The sequence below is a fragment of the Salvia splendens genome, chromosome 4 (assembly GCF_004379255.2).
Source record: "Salvia splendens isolate huo1 chromosome 4, SspV2, whole genome shotgun sequence".
Taxonomy (NCBI): Eukaryota; Viridiplantae; Streptophyta; class Magnoliopsida; order Lamiales; family Lamiaceae; genus Salvia; species Salvia splendens.
Genome location: NC_056035.1, coordinates 38,974,806 through 38,990,977, shown reverse-complemented (window position 1 = coordinate 38,990,977; position 16,172 = coordinate 38,974,806). Strand labels below are relative to the sequence as shown.

Below are 16,172 nucleotides of genomic sequence, written 5' to 3'. Positions count from 1 at the left end.
ACGATAAAGTAAATATGAATTTTTTATGACTTTTTCATGAGCCCTATTGGATATACATCTTATTTTTCATTAAACAGAAACTATATATCAAATTTAACTACCCGAATTTTTTCTCAAAAAGTACCCATTTGTAAAATACGATAAAAGTATCTATCATATATCATTATATAAAGTGAGAGTTGTCTTAAAAATAACAAAATTGCCATTGAGGACTGTTTTAGCGGAACCATTATAAAATATATGAAAACTTTGACTTGTACTTTTATGAGCATGCACTATAATTATTTCCTTTAACTGCAAGCATATATCAAAAAAAATTTTATGCCAATATAGAAAACAGAACCTATGTATTGTGAATAGCAGCTATAAAAAAGCCTTATTTTAATTGATTTACAAAAACGAAATCTTCCTTATATCTAAAAAAAGCTGACAGTAATTATATTTCCAATGCTCTTACCTGTCTTCTAATATGATAATTCTATTTTATAATTCCATTAAATGTTTTTAATATTATTATAATGAATTCCATTAAAGGTCTGTATGTTTGTTTAATACTGAAATGCAGCAAATTAATATATGCTATGAAGTAATGAACTATTTAATTTATTGTGTATATGTTGGCAAATTAGCATGAACAATACAATTTTAAAATCTGTCAATATAAATTCTACTTAATTAATATTTGAAATATAATTATAAAAGTGAGATGAGTCGGGAAACTTCATTAACGTCATTGATATTATATTAAATTAATTTTATGCATAAAACAAGTTTTGGTTAGTATCAAAGTCTCGGTTATGTTGAATTGTAAAGCTGCTAGAGCATTGATTAAATTAAAAGGCAAATTTTACTGGACAAAAATATGGTCCAATACAGTGTAAAGAAATTGGCTTCTCACTGAAGTTTTAAACTTCTACAAATACCAGTTCAAGTTTTCCATAGCATCATTTTCCAAAAACTCCTTGGGCAAAAGCTCAGTCCAACCAAGAGTAGAAATCGAAACAAGATATGAGAGAAGAAACACATCAACATGATGAAGAAAAAGATTTTGGTTATTTTCAAGATTCAGATTCCAATTTCAACCATCACTACACAAATTACCAAGAACACTATCGCCGGGGAGGAGCGGCGTTACAGATGTAGAGGATGGTGGGATTCCAGGAGGGGCCGCATCCGAATTCCTTCAGGGAGAAAGACTATTATTTTAAAAATTTTAAGGTTAATGGATGCAAGAAAGTTGTACTGTAACATTTTACGGAGAGAGAGAAATGAGAGGCGTGCTTGCATCAGTTACTCCATTGGGGGCTTGATATTTTGGAATGTTTTATACTCCTATGAATTTCATATTCATCAAGTATGTCATTTTATTTTTTCTTGCATATTAATGGGTTGATTCAACTTTTTAGGGCTATGAATTTATATTGGTCCAATTAATATTGTTTGTATTATAGTTTCATTGAATAATACTTTTATTGATTTTTTAATATTTTATTAGAATGAGAATATGAAATTATCCAAGAGCATTGTTTTATGGAATATAACTATTAATAAAATACTTATCTTTATTAATCATGGAAAATGAAATTATTTATTAATCTTTGATTGTTGCTACTTCAATTTATTTATGAAAATTCTAAGGCCGACCAAAAAGATAATATGGTCAAAATTGGTGGGATTTCCAACAAATTTATATAAATAAATTCATTTTTATACATGTTTGAAGAAATTAAAGCAATAAATTATTTTGAAGTAAAACATATGTGCATGCATGTGGGTTACCATAAAGAATGAAAGATTGTTGTTTCTCTTGAATGTGTCTCGTTTTTACGTAGATAATGTAGTTCGATTTGTTTATAGTCCAATAATTATGAGCGTTGTTCTTATAGACGAAAATAATTTATCTAATGTGAATCAGACGAATTATTAGTGACACTACTATTTATTAGCATTTTTTAAATAATATTGACATTATGAATGGGTTATATCATATTTTTTTTGTAACTGATGTAATTTGATATATTTAGAGTTCGATAATTATATGTGATATTGTTATGTAAAAAGAATTCATCTAATGTGAATCAGACGAATTAATTGATATCACTATTCATTAGCAATTTTTTGTTGTGAATAATATTAAAATTATGAATAGGTTAAATTTTGTTCAATCCAACATAAAATTTAAGGTTGTTTATAAGAGAGGTAGAGATGGAAGAACTTATACCTACCGGCTATGTTTGAGGTTGCGGTATTGGTGGTGAAAGATTTTAACAAACGTTTGGTGATACAAGTATTATTATACTTTCTCCGTCCGCGAATAGGAGCCCCGGTTCACTTTTACCATAAATGATAATAGGGTCCCACCTTCTACTAACTCATTCCACTCACATTTCATTTAAAACTAATATATACAAGTAAGACCCATATTTCATCAACTTTTTACCACCCAACTTTCTTAACATTTCTTAAAATCCATGCCGCTATGGAGTGGGACTCCTAATGGCGGACGGAAGGAGGATAATTTTGTTTCGGGCAATTGAAGCGCATTAACTGCTGCTTCGTTGTTATTATTCTAAGTTAAGTTTGTATTTAAGTATACATGTTGTGCATTAGCATACACGTGGATAAAGTATGATTGTAATGTTTTTATTTGAAATTTGAAAAATAGTCTACATCTCAAGCAAGATGACCACTTTCTTAGATGACACGAGATTTTATGCGACTTTATTTTGTGTATTAAGTGGAGAGAGCAACATAAAAGAGAGAATAAAGTAAAGATAAAAGATGTTTCCAATTTTAGTAATATGTCATCTTAGTTGGGATAAATCAAAAAGAAAAATGAGTTATCTTCAATAGGACTGACGGAGTACTATAATTAGCATTTGTTTTTTTGTTTTTGTTTTTTCGAAACATTTTTATGGAGTGTGTTATTCAAAATAACACATTTTCTTAATTGGAAACACCATTATCTCCAATTATTCTTTATCTTATTATTCATTCTCCACTCAACTCACAAAATAAGAATATACTACAAAATCTACAACGAATAAGAATTAGAGTGGGACAAGAGAAATACATTTCCTTTTTTTTAAAAATGTACTTAATTATATTAATCTTATTTTTATTGAATTATTTAGAATTTGTATTCATTAAGTGAAAATCACATGACCCGTGCTGCCGTGCATAGCACGGGTGTTAGTACTAGTTTATCAACGAAAATGTGCGGATCGCCCATAAAATAAACGAATATTTAATTTTAAAATTTATAAGAAAATGCTCCGTAGTAATATTTCCCTTATTTTAGACGATATGAATATTTAATGTTAGATGTCCATTTTATTATTTTAATATTTTAATATTTTAATTTTAGTTCTGACTCCAAAAAAAAACAAGGCGCCAATGAGTGAATAAAACTGGAAGAGAAATGATAAAGCAGCCGGGGACGGCGGCGGTTCTACGGCTGAGAAACCTGATGGAGAGCCCCGCAGCACCGCCTCCCAAGGATTACGTTCAATACCAGCACACTGACTCCTGCAGTCTCCTGAGATGGACAGCAAGGTAAGTTAATTCATCCTAGCTTTTCAATTCCGCGCGGTTATTATCATTTTAGGGTGCTCAATTAGGTTTTCGTGACCTAATATTTGACTGAAACATTGTTACGGCTGACTGATTCAGTCGAATGTGTGTAACGATTCATTGTGATAACGGGTGTGGAGTTTGTGCTTGTGAGATGATACTATGATAACGAGGGATTGTGCTTGGTTGTGGCAGGGAAAGCTACGAGTTCATGTACGCAAGGCCGTGGCATGAGATTAATGATTTTTATTTGGATGTGGTGAATGGCCGCCAATCGCTGCATCAAATGTTCCGAGAAGAGGTGGGGATTTGTTAAAGATGCAAATGCTGAACTCTTAATAGTAGAGTATTATTTATGTGTTTGTGTTGTCTTTGGATATGAATTCTGTGGTACTGGTTGAGGGAAGCTATCTGTTTCGTTCATATTACGAGTGATAACTAAACGCACAAAATATATAGTGATAATTTTGAAGTTTATTAGTACTAAGAAATTATGGCATAATCTAGTCTGGTGAGGGAATTGTGTTTTTCCTCATCCTGCAACTAGATTATGCCCTCTTCCTGAATGTTTTGCTATTAGTTTTTGCTAATTAGGCATGTTATATGCTATCTGCTATAATGATATTTCATGAAACACCTGTTTCGGAAGTTATTTTAGAGAGTCTCCGAATCTTCATCATTGTTTGTGTGTATGAGTGAATATGAGTAAAGGCTTTCCAGTCTCCCAATTGGAAAATTATGAACTACTCTTCAGATAGGAGCAAGTGTCAATATAATGCTATGCATATGAATGATATAGACAATAAGCCGTTCCCTCCTATATATATCAGAAATGAATTCTGTATTTGTCTATTTTGAATCTTTGATCTTGCTAAAATTGGAAACTGAATGACTTCTTGAGAAACTGAAACAATTATGTTGGAGTAATAGTTTTGGTGTTGAACTGTTCACGAGGAAGGAAGAAAGTACATAAAAGGATGCACCCTGGATTTAGTTGGGCTTTAGGATTCACAGTTATCTTCTGTCCTAATGATTAGAACGGGAAGGGAAGGGAGGCATCATGAAGATAAGTTTTATATAGAGAAAGAATTACTTTATTTTCTTGTTCTAATTTTTCAAGTTTTTGTACTCAATATCATCTCTTATCTGTTCAACTTTTCCGTCTTGTATAAGATTATGTTGTTCTGTTTATTTAAGGTTAATATTACTATTAGAATCCACAGGCGAATGATGTAGAAGCTAGCGATAATTTTGACAAGCCTGAAGCAGAAAGTGTTCCTGTTAAGGATAGAACTGGGAGATGGGCGAGGGCCACATTCAAAATGCTTATCTCCTACAACGGAAATTCTTTTGATGGGTGGCAGAAACAGCCTGGTTTAAATACAGTCCAAGGGTGAGTGTTGTAATTTTCCACTGGTGGTTTTGTTCATTTAAATGAGTGTTTCTGTTATTCATTTTGAAGCTGCTACATTTGGTTGAATAATGAACTTTTTCTTATAATTTTTATAAACAGATTGGTCGAGCGTTCTCTTGGGAAATTTGTTGATGAAAAGAAAGCACAGCTGTTGAAGGAAAAGAAATTGCCATTAGAAGGGTGTGCCCTTGTTGCTGGGCGAACAGATAAAGGGGTGACAGCTCTAGGACAAGTTTGTGCTTTCTGTATGCTTCTATTTGTCTATGTATCTCTTGAGTAGACATGCTAAATTTCATCTATATATGTTCAATGGTTTATCTTGGATGAGTGCCTATGTTTGTCTGTTTGCCATAGTCATCTTGCAGTGCTAGTTAAGATTTTGATCATCTCAAGAAAACCCATTTTGATATCAAATCATATGTTGAGGCCACCTTTTCTACAACAAAAAGGGTGTTAGCTGATGACAACCTCAAGAAAAATATCGGGTTTAGAAGAATTAAAGCTAGAAGCTGATTGTGCAAAATATGTCATCCTGCTTTATAATTTTCCACCAATTTGCTGTTCACTGACATCTTCTCTGCTTAGATACGTGGAGAAAAGATGTTAAAGCTCTAGACATTGAGGAAGCACTAAAATCTGCAGCACCAGGGAAGATAAGGGTCACTTCTGTTTCTCAGGTTTCATTTCAGTTATGAAGATTTTAGCCATAATGGGTTCTCTACTTTTTACTTATGAAGCAATGTAAGAGACTGTATGTCAACAATTTGCAGAATCTTACCCGCCTGTGTCCTGGTATATTTTAGGTCTCTCGGGATTTTCATCCTAATTTCTCTGCAAAATGGAGGCACTATTTCTATATATTTCCATTCAATGAAGAAAAGGTGGGTGATGAAATAGGTGAATGCAAGAATACTTATTCGAATAAAGCTATTTTCCAAGATGAAGATGATGAAGGCTTGGGTGTACCAAATAATGGAGATGATAATTATGGCCAGACTCAACAATCAGGAAGCAAACCATTCACTTTTGAAGTAAGCCGTGTTAACCATCTACTACGTCAACTGGAAGGAAAATTGCTTTCGTTCAGGATGTTTGCACGAGATACTAAGGCGTCTAGGAACATGTAAGTTTGATGATTCCAACTCAAATGATATTTAAAATGTCATCTCCGTATTAAAATTTTGTGATTACTTAGTGTTCCTTGGGCTTAAGCATGGCTTACCGAAATGGATCTTTTCCAGGTTTCATTGTGTGGCTTTTTTGTAAATCTTGATTTGTTATATTTGACCATGTTTCTACTAAAAGTCTGATTTTGGTTTGCTATCAGTGTATATCATCCTTTTCCTATTGGCATTTGCAGTTCTCTCTTCACATCATAAAGGAAATCAAACTAGTAAAGTATAAAATAAATCTCATTTGAAGACTCATTTATAATTTCATTTCTTGCATAAGAATATGATCTGCATTTGAAACGAAGCTACATAGTTGTGCCTTTTAGTTATTTTATCTGTTTCGTTTTGGTTGGATGAATCAACATTTGTCTTCATCAGGCATACTGGTCAGTATACCATTGACTTAGTGTGAATCCAACATTCATACGTTTTTTCTTCAAGTAGAATTCTTAAGTTATTAGTCACGTCTAACCGCAACTTCTGCATCATATTGCAGTGGTCCACCAACAGAGTGCTTTGTCTTTCATGCACGAGCTGCAGAGGCCTATTTACCCTCTCCTAAGGTTGATAATACATACTAACTTTCATGGCATCAACATACATTTGAATCAATTAGGGCTTTACACACTCTTATACTGCATGTTATTTTCTTGTTCTTTAGTTACTGATTTCTTTTGATATTTGCATATACAGAAGGATGGAGTCTGCAGCAAGGTAATGTGTGTTGAGTTGGTCGCAAATCGATTCTTGCGTAAGGTAGCTACTTCTTCACCCTAAAACTGGCACATTTTCCATCTACGGAATATTTATGTAGTATCCATTCTCTATAAAAAATTTCTGTACATGTCCCGAAGCTGCAAAGCATGATCGCTATGTAGCCTTGATCCTAACTGCAGTATTATCCCCAACATCTATCGACGAATTGACGATGTCTGATCTGTCCTATAAAAGAAATGATCTGTAAACTTGCTGATATAGCTGCTCCCTAGAACATTATGAGCCATGTGTGTACAAGAAGATACTCCGTGATTCCATAGCTCCAGAAAAATAGGATAGGTTTATGTGATTATTATAGGATATGAGAGTATCTTTTTTCCTCGATCGATCTCATTGCTTTCTTGTGCTCACCAGATGGTTCGAGTTCTCGTAGCAACAGCAATTAGGGAAGCAGCTGCTGGCGCAGAAGAAGATGCATTGATAAAGCTGATGGACGCCACCTGCAGGCGCGCCACTGCTCCACCTGCACCTCCAGACGGCCTCTGCCTTGTCGATGTAGGCTATACAGAATTTGACAAGAGAATCTGCATAATCCCATGAGAGTCCCATTCCCAACCTTTTGCTTTGAAACTGAGATATATACTTAAATGAACAGTCTCATCTCACCTCATGCATGGTGAAAAATTGAAGTTAGATTGAGCAAGAAGCTAAGAAATCAGTGACGAGGAAGCTTTGGTTTAGTTGGTAAAGTATCTCTCTTCCAACCAATGAATTATGGTTTCGAATTATATTTAATTATTTTTTTCATTTCAAGACTAGCATAAATATAACCTCATAGATGCAGTATCATTTCTTATGGGATAAATTTTATGGAAAATTGTGGTTACTTTACGAAGTAAAAATTGAAAACATTAATGTTGTTTGATTTAGTAGATTAAATATATTGTTTGACTAATCACATTCTATTTAGGATTAATTATGTGGGCATTCACTTGTGACAAAATATCAGTATACTTAATCTCGGGATAATGCGACATCCCACGTATGAATAATCAAGAGCTTTACGTGATCAATTCAAACTCGGACGATCTCGGTACAAGTTAATTTTGACCAACCGAACATTTTGAATTATATTACTATATCCAAGAATCGAATGGCAAAGCGCGGGATTCTGATTTCGGTATGAAGCAGAAAACAAAAAAAGAGGATTACAATTCTTCGGCACAGATTCCCCATTTTCTCCTCCCGCCCTTCAACCCAACCGCCGCCGTCGCCGTCGCCGGCGGGATCTCCTCCTGCCGACGACCGCGCGCCACCCGAAACTACGCCATGCCAATGGCTAGGGCACCGCTCAGCATCATTCTCAAATCAACCTCGTCGCACGCGATCGTCCTCTTCCTCTTCATCGTCCTCCTCCATCTCGCCCTACCTTCCTCCGCGCAGCAGCCAGAGGTCGCCGTGCCGCCTTCCTCCGCGCCGCTGCCGGAGGGCGAGGCGCTCCTCACATTCAAGGCGTCCGTCGCCAACAGCGCCCCCGCGCTGTCCAATTGGACCGCCGACGTGCCGCCGTGCACCGACAGCACCGCGAATTGGATCGGCGTCCTGTGCGAGAACGGAACCGTCGGCGGCCTCCAGCTCCACGGCATGAGCTTGGAGGGGGCGATCGACGTCGACGCGCTCGCGCTGCTGCCTAATCTGAAGGTCCTCGACTTCTCCCGCAACAGATTCGGCGGTCCTCTGCCTAATCTGGCGGCGCTCCCCAACGTGAGAGCTGTTTATCTCTCGAATAATAAGATGTCCGGTGCGATTGCGGCTAACGCATTTGTAGGAATGTCGGCGTTGGCGCTGCTTGATTTGGATAAAAACCTATTCTCCGGCGAGATTCCGACGTCTCTGGCCGGTCTCCCGGCGCTGCAGGAGCTGATGCTGCAGAACAATAAGTTCAAAGGAGGATTGCCGCAGTTCCGAGAAGGTCAATTGAAGAACTTCAGCGTCGCCAACAACGGTCTCACCGGAGAAATCCCTACCGGCCTCAGCCATTTCGGTACTTCTGCCTTTTCAGGTTAATTAATCTCCACTTCTTAATTTCTTGTTAATAATTGAATATGTCCTTAATCTTAGTACTGCTAGTACTATTTATTTATTCTATTTCTAAATTTGCAAATTTGTTAGTATAGATTTAATCTTCTATGATGATGATCCTAATTGTAACTTTGGATTGTTAGAATCGTCGACTGCAACATTAGTTTGATATTATTCGTTTTGGGTCAAGTTCGCACGGATTTAATTTTGGGTCATTCTCAAAAGGCCTCAAACTAATTGAGGGTTGGACATGAATTATATATACCTTCTAACTTCCCTCACTCTTTCGAGGTGGGTTGAGTTTGTAACCCAACAGTCACCACTAAGCATTTGAAGTGAAAAGTTGAAAGGATTGATAATATAAATAGAACAACGATCGGGATGAATTTATTTCGTTTTTTTCTCTTATATTTTATTCTTATCAGGTAACAGTAATTTATGTGGGAAACCACTATTACTATGCCCGGACCACCCGTTGCGGCTCTCCCTTGTTCCAACAGTAATGATGTCAATCGTGGTCGTGGCGGCATGGGCGGCCCTAGTAGCGGTGATACCCATCCTCTGCCTCGCCCGACGTCGTCGCCGCGCCCTAATGCAGGACCCTGACGAGCTTGCCCGAGCAGCGGTCCTGGTCCCGGGTCCAGACCCGGAGATGATGGAGCGCGGCGAGTGCCGAGGGAATTGCCTGCCGTTTGCCCCCGCCGCGCGCAAATCGGAGGGCAACGTCGTGCGGATGACGTTCCTCCGAGAGGACCGCGACACATTCGACATGACGAACTTACTCAAGGCGTCGGCGGAGATCCTCGGGAGCGGCGTCTTCGGGTCGACCTACAAGGCCGCCCTGACGGAGCGGCAGAGCGTGGTGGTGAAGCGCTACCACCACATGGGCAACGTGAGCCGGGACGACTTCCAGGAGCACATGCGGCGGCTCGGCGCCCTCCGCCACCCGAACGTCGTCCCACTCGTCGCTTTCTACTACCGCCGCGAGGAGAAGCTCCTCGTCTACGACTACGTCGACAATACCAGCCTCGCCGCCCTCCTCCACGCCAACCGCTCCCGCTCCCACCCCGGCCGGAAAATCCCCGACTGGCCGACGCGGCTCCGCATCGCGAAGGGCATCGCCCGGGGGCTCCTCTACCTCCACGACGAGCTCCCCATCCTCACCGCCGCCCACGGCCACCTGAAATCATCCAACGTCGTCATCGACGGCGCCAACGCGCCGTGGCTGACGGACTACGGGCTCGCCCCGGTGGTGAACCAGGAGCACGCGGAGCAGCACATGATCTCGTACAAGTCGCCGGAGTACAAGCGCTCCCGCCGGATCACGAAGAAGACCGACGTGTGGAGCTTAGGGATCCTCATCCTCGAGATCCTCACGGGGCGGTTTCCGGCGGCGTTCATCAAGCAGAGGAGGGACGCGACGGACGCAGACGCGGCGGCGTGGGTGGCGGCGGTGGCGAGCGACGAGGCCGGTGGCGGGGACGTGTTCGACGTGGGCATGGGGAGGGGAGGAGGGTGCGAGGGGGAGATGGCGAAGCTGTTGAAAATAGGGTTGGAGTGTTGTAAGGCGGATGTGGAGGAGCGGCCGGATATTAAGGAGGCGGCGCGGCTGATTGAGGAGGTGAGGGAGAGGGAAATTGTTTGAATATGGCAATGTAGAGATGGATGAATTAGAATGGAGATTGGATGATTAGCTTGGTTTTTAGGGGGTTTGATTTGATGAATATATATATTCATCAATGTGTTGAGCTTGATATTAATGGTCTTGGGTTTTTTTAGTCATCTTTTAATGATAGTGTAAGATTAGTTTAGTAGGTGTTAGTAAACCATCTCTTTGTGTGAAGTGGGGTCTAGGAGTTCAGATTTGTTAATGGATTGTATATATATTAGTTTATTGATCTTAGTTATATTGGAGAATCATAAACAAAATTAGTCCCTTATTTTTTATGAATGTTTTAAAGTACAGTATTAATTTCTTAATTAATTGCAATTCATTTCGATGACTACAATGACGTTATTTGTAAAATTTATGTACGGAATAGCATGGGAAAAATAGAATAAATATATATGAACTGAACGATTAAAAGACCTAGACTCAGAAAATGAAATTCATAAATAGTATAAAGTGGAGAACATTACTATCATGTTTCGTCAATTGGATATAGAAAAATAATGTGCAGCTCTATAAATGAAAATTGTGGGCTCCAACAACCTTCACTTCCTTTTAAGACCATGTTTATTAGTAATCATCTAATTCAACCCAACAATCTATTTTTTAAATATTTAATTAGTTTCTATTTTTTTTACATATTCAATATTCATCCAACCCAACTATTCAATTTCATGATGATTTATTAATAACCACCCAACATTTTAATCATATATCATTTTTATATTATTATTATTATTATTATTTATATATAAGAAATCATTATTCTTTTCCCATGTTCACTTTGACAATTATTTTGTCCAAATCGATCTTGGGAAGGATTGAAAATTTGTGCCGAATTGAAATTTTAGAAATTAGAAAATGTATCATTCTGGTCACCCATAGGAAACAACAAGAGATCTTAAAGAAATTGTAAGATAGAAGAAGAATTATGTGGAGTAAAAAAGAGATTATTGTATGTGAAAAACTATGACAAATTCTCTCCTTTTTTCTTTTTTTTTTGAATCAAAATTGGGAGACCGATAAACCCGAGCCATGGGGAAAACGCTAGTACTTTCTTCTCCGCTCTGGCGCATGTGGGGTCAGGCGACAATAACTCACATCATTAGCATTTAATCATGAATGATAATTATCATGTCTTAACTTTGATGTATATACGCACGCATTGCTAAATTACAAGAAAACAAGGATAAAACATTACTCTAGTCTCTATACAACTATAGAAAAGATTAATTACAATTAATAAAATTATAAGTACTACAGTACATTTTAATTGATGATATTTCTACAGACGTAGATTTAAATCACAATATCAATTTTAGGTGTAATGATATTCTATTTTATAAGGCACCACTATATGTATACGATTACGATGTTATATTAAACGCACAACGATAAAATGAGACTATAACCAGCCCGGAGAATTCGGATGGAAGGGCTCTATCTATCTCACCTAGAGCGGACGGTGCAGCTGAAACCCATCTTATTAGGGGAATGAAACAACCAAGTTACACAAAACTCCATCCAATATGGATTTCATTGCCTCAATGAATCTGTAACAGGATTCATTGTCTTAATCATCTCCAAAGAGGGAACAAAGAGATCTTGAGGGACTTTCTAACATTTTTGCCTTTTTCTCTCACATCCATTCTCTCATTTGGCCAATCTACAAATTATTCATTCTTTCAACGAAGAAAGTAAAGAATCAAGATTGAAAAAATGTCAAGCCATAGAGGGAATGGAGAGAAGAACCAAGAGACGGTTGCAGTAGCCATAGACAAAGACAAAGGGAGCCAAGCTGCATTGAAATGGGCTGTCGATCATCTCTTGGGCAAAGGCAAAAATGTCACCCTTATTCATGTCAAACTCAAGAACTCTTTCCCACGTACTCTCTTCCCCCCCCCCTCTCTCTATACATACCTATCTATGTTATTAAAGATGCAAAGATATAAATCTAATTGTGACCTCTTATGATGATGATTCAGTGGGAGGTCGAATGAGTTTCTCTGACAACGAGTCTGCGAAAGACCTGTTCCTTCCTTTCCGCTGCTTCTGCACACGCAAGGATGTAAGAACATGCCACCTTCTTATCGAATTATCGACTAATATTTTCTGTCATTTTCTTACACGAATTCTTGGCTCAGATTCAAGTGCATGAAGTGATACTAGAAGACTCGGACGTAGCAAAGGCCCTGAGCGAGTACATCAAGAACAACTCCATCGAGACACTGGTGATCGGTTCCTCACCCAAGAATGGCTTTGTCAGGTAACAGATTTCCTGTTTCAGCTTATTTTAATGCTATTTTTTTAACATCAGCACACATCACATATTATATGGAGTATAAAAGAATGGCTACTTACAAAACTCTTGGCACAGAAGATTCAAGACTGTTGATATCCCAGGCAGCGTGACGAAAATGGTGCCAGACTACTGCACTGTCTACGTCATCTCCAAAGGGAAGGTGGCGTCATGCAGATCTCCGTCAATTCCCCCTCAAAGAGAGCGTTCACTTCATAACTCGGGTAGCCTGCATGATTCACGCAACGCACAGCTCCATGGAGGACGAGGTCTGTCTTTTTCACAATCTTCCTCCTATTTCTTCACAGTGCTATGCAACACTACTGAATCCATTCGCCCCTCCCCCTATTGACAGGTAGTACGTCATCACCATTTGTAGGTAGGCCATCAATGGAGGAAACAGATTCAATCAGGTAAAACACAGGTTTTTATCAAGTTCAGATTTAAGAAAAAAGCAAGGAAATCTAACAGGCGCATGCATAAACAGGTCACCTTTCACCAGAGGCAAAGCTAATCGGTCGTATGGAGAGCTTTCAATGGGTGAGAGCGACATATCATTTGTGGGCTCAGCTAGGCCAAGCAGCGATCGCATGATGTCAGCATTCGATCAGGATCCTTTCGTTCCAGGCCGTCTCTCCAGCGGCTCTGACATAGATGGCCGGTTGAGTTTTGGATCTCCATTCTCCAATGCTAGAACATCTGATGCAACCAACGGTTTTGGAGCCTACTCATCCACCTCCCAGGAAAGTGGAGACTTTTCGTGGTCCGGTTCCCAAAACATGGTAAGAACACATCACTCCTGCAAAGGGCTGTAAAGAAGTAAATAGGATATCGAAGATTGCAACAAAGAAGCAATCGTTTAAACATGATTTTCAAGCATGTCTTGATAACAAAAGCTTACCATATGACCATATCTGTTGCTTAGATTAACATTAGTTACACGATATATGCAGGACGATGTGGAAGCAGAGATGAGAAGGCTCAAGCAGGAGCTCAAACAGACAATGGACATGTACAGCACAGCATGCAAGGAGGCACTCACAGCCAAACAGAAAGTATGTTATAAACTTTGTATGGAATTCCTAAACGTTTGCAATTGGGAAAATGAAAAGGAGTACCTGAATATTTTCATTAAAAGATGGATATGAACATATTTGTAGGCATTGGAGCTTCATCGATGGAAAGTAGAAGAACAAAAGAAGCTTGAGGAGGCACACCAAGCTGAGGAAGCGGCATTAGCAATTGCAGAGATGGAGAAACAAAAATGCAGGGCTGCTATTGAGAAAGCAGAAGCAGCTCAAAGAATAGCTGAAATCGAAGCACAGAAAAGAATCAATGCTGAAATGAAGGCACTGAAAGAAGCAGATGAGAAGAATAAAGTGCTTGATAAGTTGTCACAAAATGATGCTAGATATCGCAAGTACAGCATTGAGGAGATCGAATCAGCCACAGGGTACTTTGCAGAATCTCGTAAAATTGGGGAAGGTGGATATGGGCCAGTTTACAAGACCAGCCTAGATCATACAGACGTTGCAATAAAGGTTCTTCGCCCGGATGCAGCCCAGGGAAGATCACAGTTTCAGCAGGAGGTGGAAAAGTTCTATACACTAAATTCAACCTTAAATTCTCAATCTTCACTCTATGGAGCAATGCTTTATTATTCTGAAAACCTAAATTCTTACCTGAATACTTTGTGAAGATGGAAAATAATCTCTGTTTTCTCTACAAAAAAAAAAAGACGAAAAACCAGAATTAACAAATATGTAGGACCTCTTCTGAGTCAACCGTAACTTGTTTAATAGCTTGTGAAAATAGGATCTTAGATGCTGAAAATACATGCCTGATTTTAAAAAATATTTATGCACGTTCTTTATTTTGTTACAACAGGTACAACTCGTAGTAAGTTAATTCCTTCTGTTGTGATGCAGGTTGAAGTTCTTTGTTGCATTCGACATCCTAACATGGTTCTCCTCCTAGGAGCATGCCCAGAGTACGGGTGCCTTGTCTATGAGTACATGGCTAATGGAAGCTTAGATGATCGCCTATTTAGGCGAGGAAACACTCCAGTGCTCCCTTGGCAACTCAGATTCCGTATAGCTGCAGAAATAGCCACTGGACTCCTTTTCCTCCATCAGGCAAAGCCAGAACCACTTGTACACAGAGATCTAAAACCTGGCAACATTTTGCTTGACCGCAACTTTGTGAGCAAGATAAGTGATGTTGGGTTGGCCAGGCTTGTTCCACCTTCAGTGGCTGATTCAGTCACCCAATATCGAATGACATCAGCTGCTGGGACATTCTGCTACATAGACCCCGAATATCAACAGACCGGAATGCTTGGCCTAAAATCTGATGTATATTCACTTGGGGTTATGCTGCTCCAAATTGTAACAGCCAGATCCCCAATGGGATTGACTCATCATGTTGAGAAGTCCATTGAGAGGGGGACCTTCTCTGAGATGCTTGACCCAGAAGTTCATGACTGGCCTGTCGAAGAGGCCATAACTTTTGCCAAGCTAGCACTTAAATGCACGGAATTGAGAAGGAAAGACAGACCTGATCTTGGAACTGTGGTGTTACCCGAACTGAACAGATTAAGAATGCTTGCTGAAGAATCCATGCCCAGCTATCACTAACTGCAAAAAAACAAATTCCTGATATGATCTGACCTCTTCTTCCATATAACAGCCTCTTGATCAACCTTTTCAGGTAATCGAATCTCAGAAGTTATACTCGGATCATGAAGGCATAAAAGGCCTTTCAGTGGCTGGATGCATCCAATACAGAAATCTAAAGACAGCCACCTTACACATTTTTGTTGGTTTTTTATGACAGCCATCTTTTTTGCACTACTCTGGTTCAGATTTTGTGTGTATGATTTTACAAATCTAAGAATGAAGATCAATTCTATTCCTGCAGCCTTGCAGCTATATGTTAGTCGACAATCTGACCAATAAAAAAAATCAAATTCTTGTAATTAAAAAATCCCCATGTACAAATGTGTAATATGTTTGCAATAGAAACCTTGACTGCGAGTACAGAATCATTCTCGTGGCATAACCAAGTTTTGTTATCACTACTTTGTTTACACTTACATTTAATAAATATTTCTTGGACTTAGGTGGCATCTTATGTATCTGCAATATAAAATGCTACATGAAATAAAGCAGATGTTTCGAACAAACATAAGACATAGTTATTTGTTCTCCTGAACATGTGCCAACCTACATATACCGTGTTTATATT

General features: G+C 38.7%; 3 protein-coding genes and 1 long non-coding RNA gene across 5 annotated transcripts; 3 read left to right on the top strand and 1 right to left on the bottom strand.

The window, feature by feature from the left end:
• Positions 1–3,366: 3,366 nt before the first annotated feature.
• Positions 3,367–7,767, top strand: LOC121801359 (tRNA pseudouridine synthase A). Of its 2 annotated transcripts, XM_042200835.1 has the most exons (10): positions 3,367–3,555; positions 3,769–3,874; positions 4,788–4,966; positions 5,087–5,232; positions 5,573–5,664; positions 5,791–5,868; positions 5,983–6,110; positions 6,656–6,722; positions 6,853–6,915; positions 7,291–7,767. In XM_042200835.1, exons 1-10 carry the CDS (start codon positions 3,422–3,424, stop codon positions 7,474–7,476), a joined length of 1,179 nt encoding a protein of 392 aa, XP_042056769.1. In that variant the 5' UTR covers positions 3,367–3,421; the 3' UTR covers positions 7,477–7,767. The 2 variants fall into 2 exon arrangements, with proteins under 2 accessions (XP_042056769.1, XP_042056768.1); XM_042200834.1 differs by having other exon boundaries at positions 3,368–3,555; positions 5,791–6,110.
• Positions 7,768–7,941: 174 nt separating this feature from the next.
• LOC121799183 (pollen receptor-like kinase 1) lies at positions 7,942–10,877 on the top strand. The gene is made up of 2 exons (XM_042198527.1): positions 7,942–8,938; positions 9,384–10,877. Exons 1-2 carry the CDS (start codon positions 8,059–8,061, stop codon positions 10,601–10,603), a joined length of 2,100 nt encoding a protein of 699 aa, XP_042054461.1. The 5' UTR covers positions 7,942–8,058; the 3' UTR covers positions 10,604–10,877.
• A 1,042-nt stretch (positions 10,878–11,919) lies between these two features.
• Positions 11,920–16,126, top strand: LOC121799950 (U-box domain-containing protein 52-like). The gene is made up of 9 exons (XM_042199478.1): positions 11,920–12,512; positions 12,613–12,695; positions 12,772–12,893; positions 13,008–13,195; positions 13,282–13,339; positions 13,414–13,708; positions 13,880–13,981; positions 14,087–14,515; positions 14,855–16,126. The coding sequence occupies exons 1-9, from the start codon at positions 12,347–12,349 to the stop codon at positions 15,560–15,562; spliced, it is 2,151 nt and encodes a 716-aa protein (XP_042055412.1). The 5' UTR covers positions 11,920–12,346; the 3' UTR covers positions 15,563–16,126.
• On the bottom strand, positions 12,502–13,553 carry LOC121799952. Its single transcript, XR_006050403.1, has 4 exons — positions 13,419–13,553; positions 12,989–13,271; positions 12,755–12,905; positions 12,502–12,679 (listed from the first exon to the last, which is right to left on the bottom strand). It is a non-coding gene; the product is annotated as an uncharacterized LOC121799952 (long non-coding RNA).
• Positions 16,127–16,172: the final 46 nt, after the last annotated feature.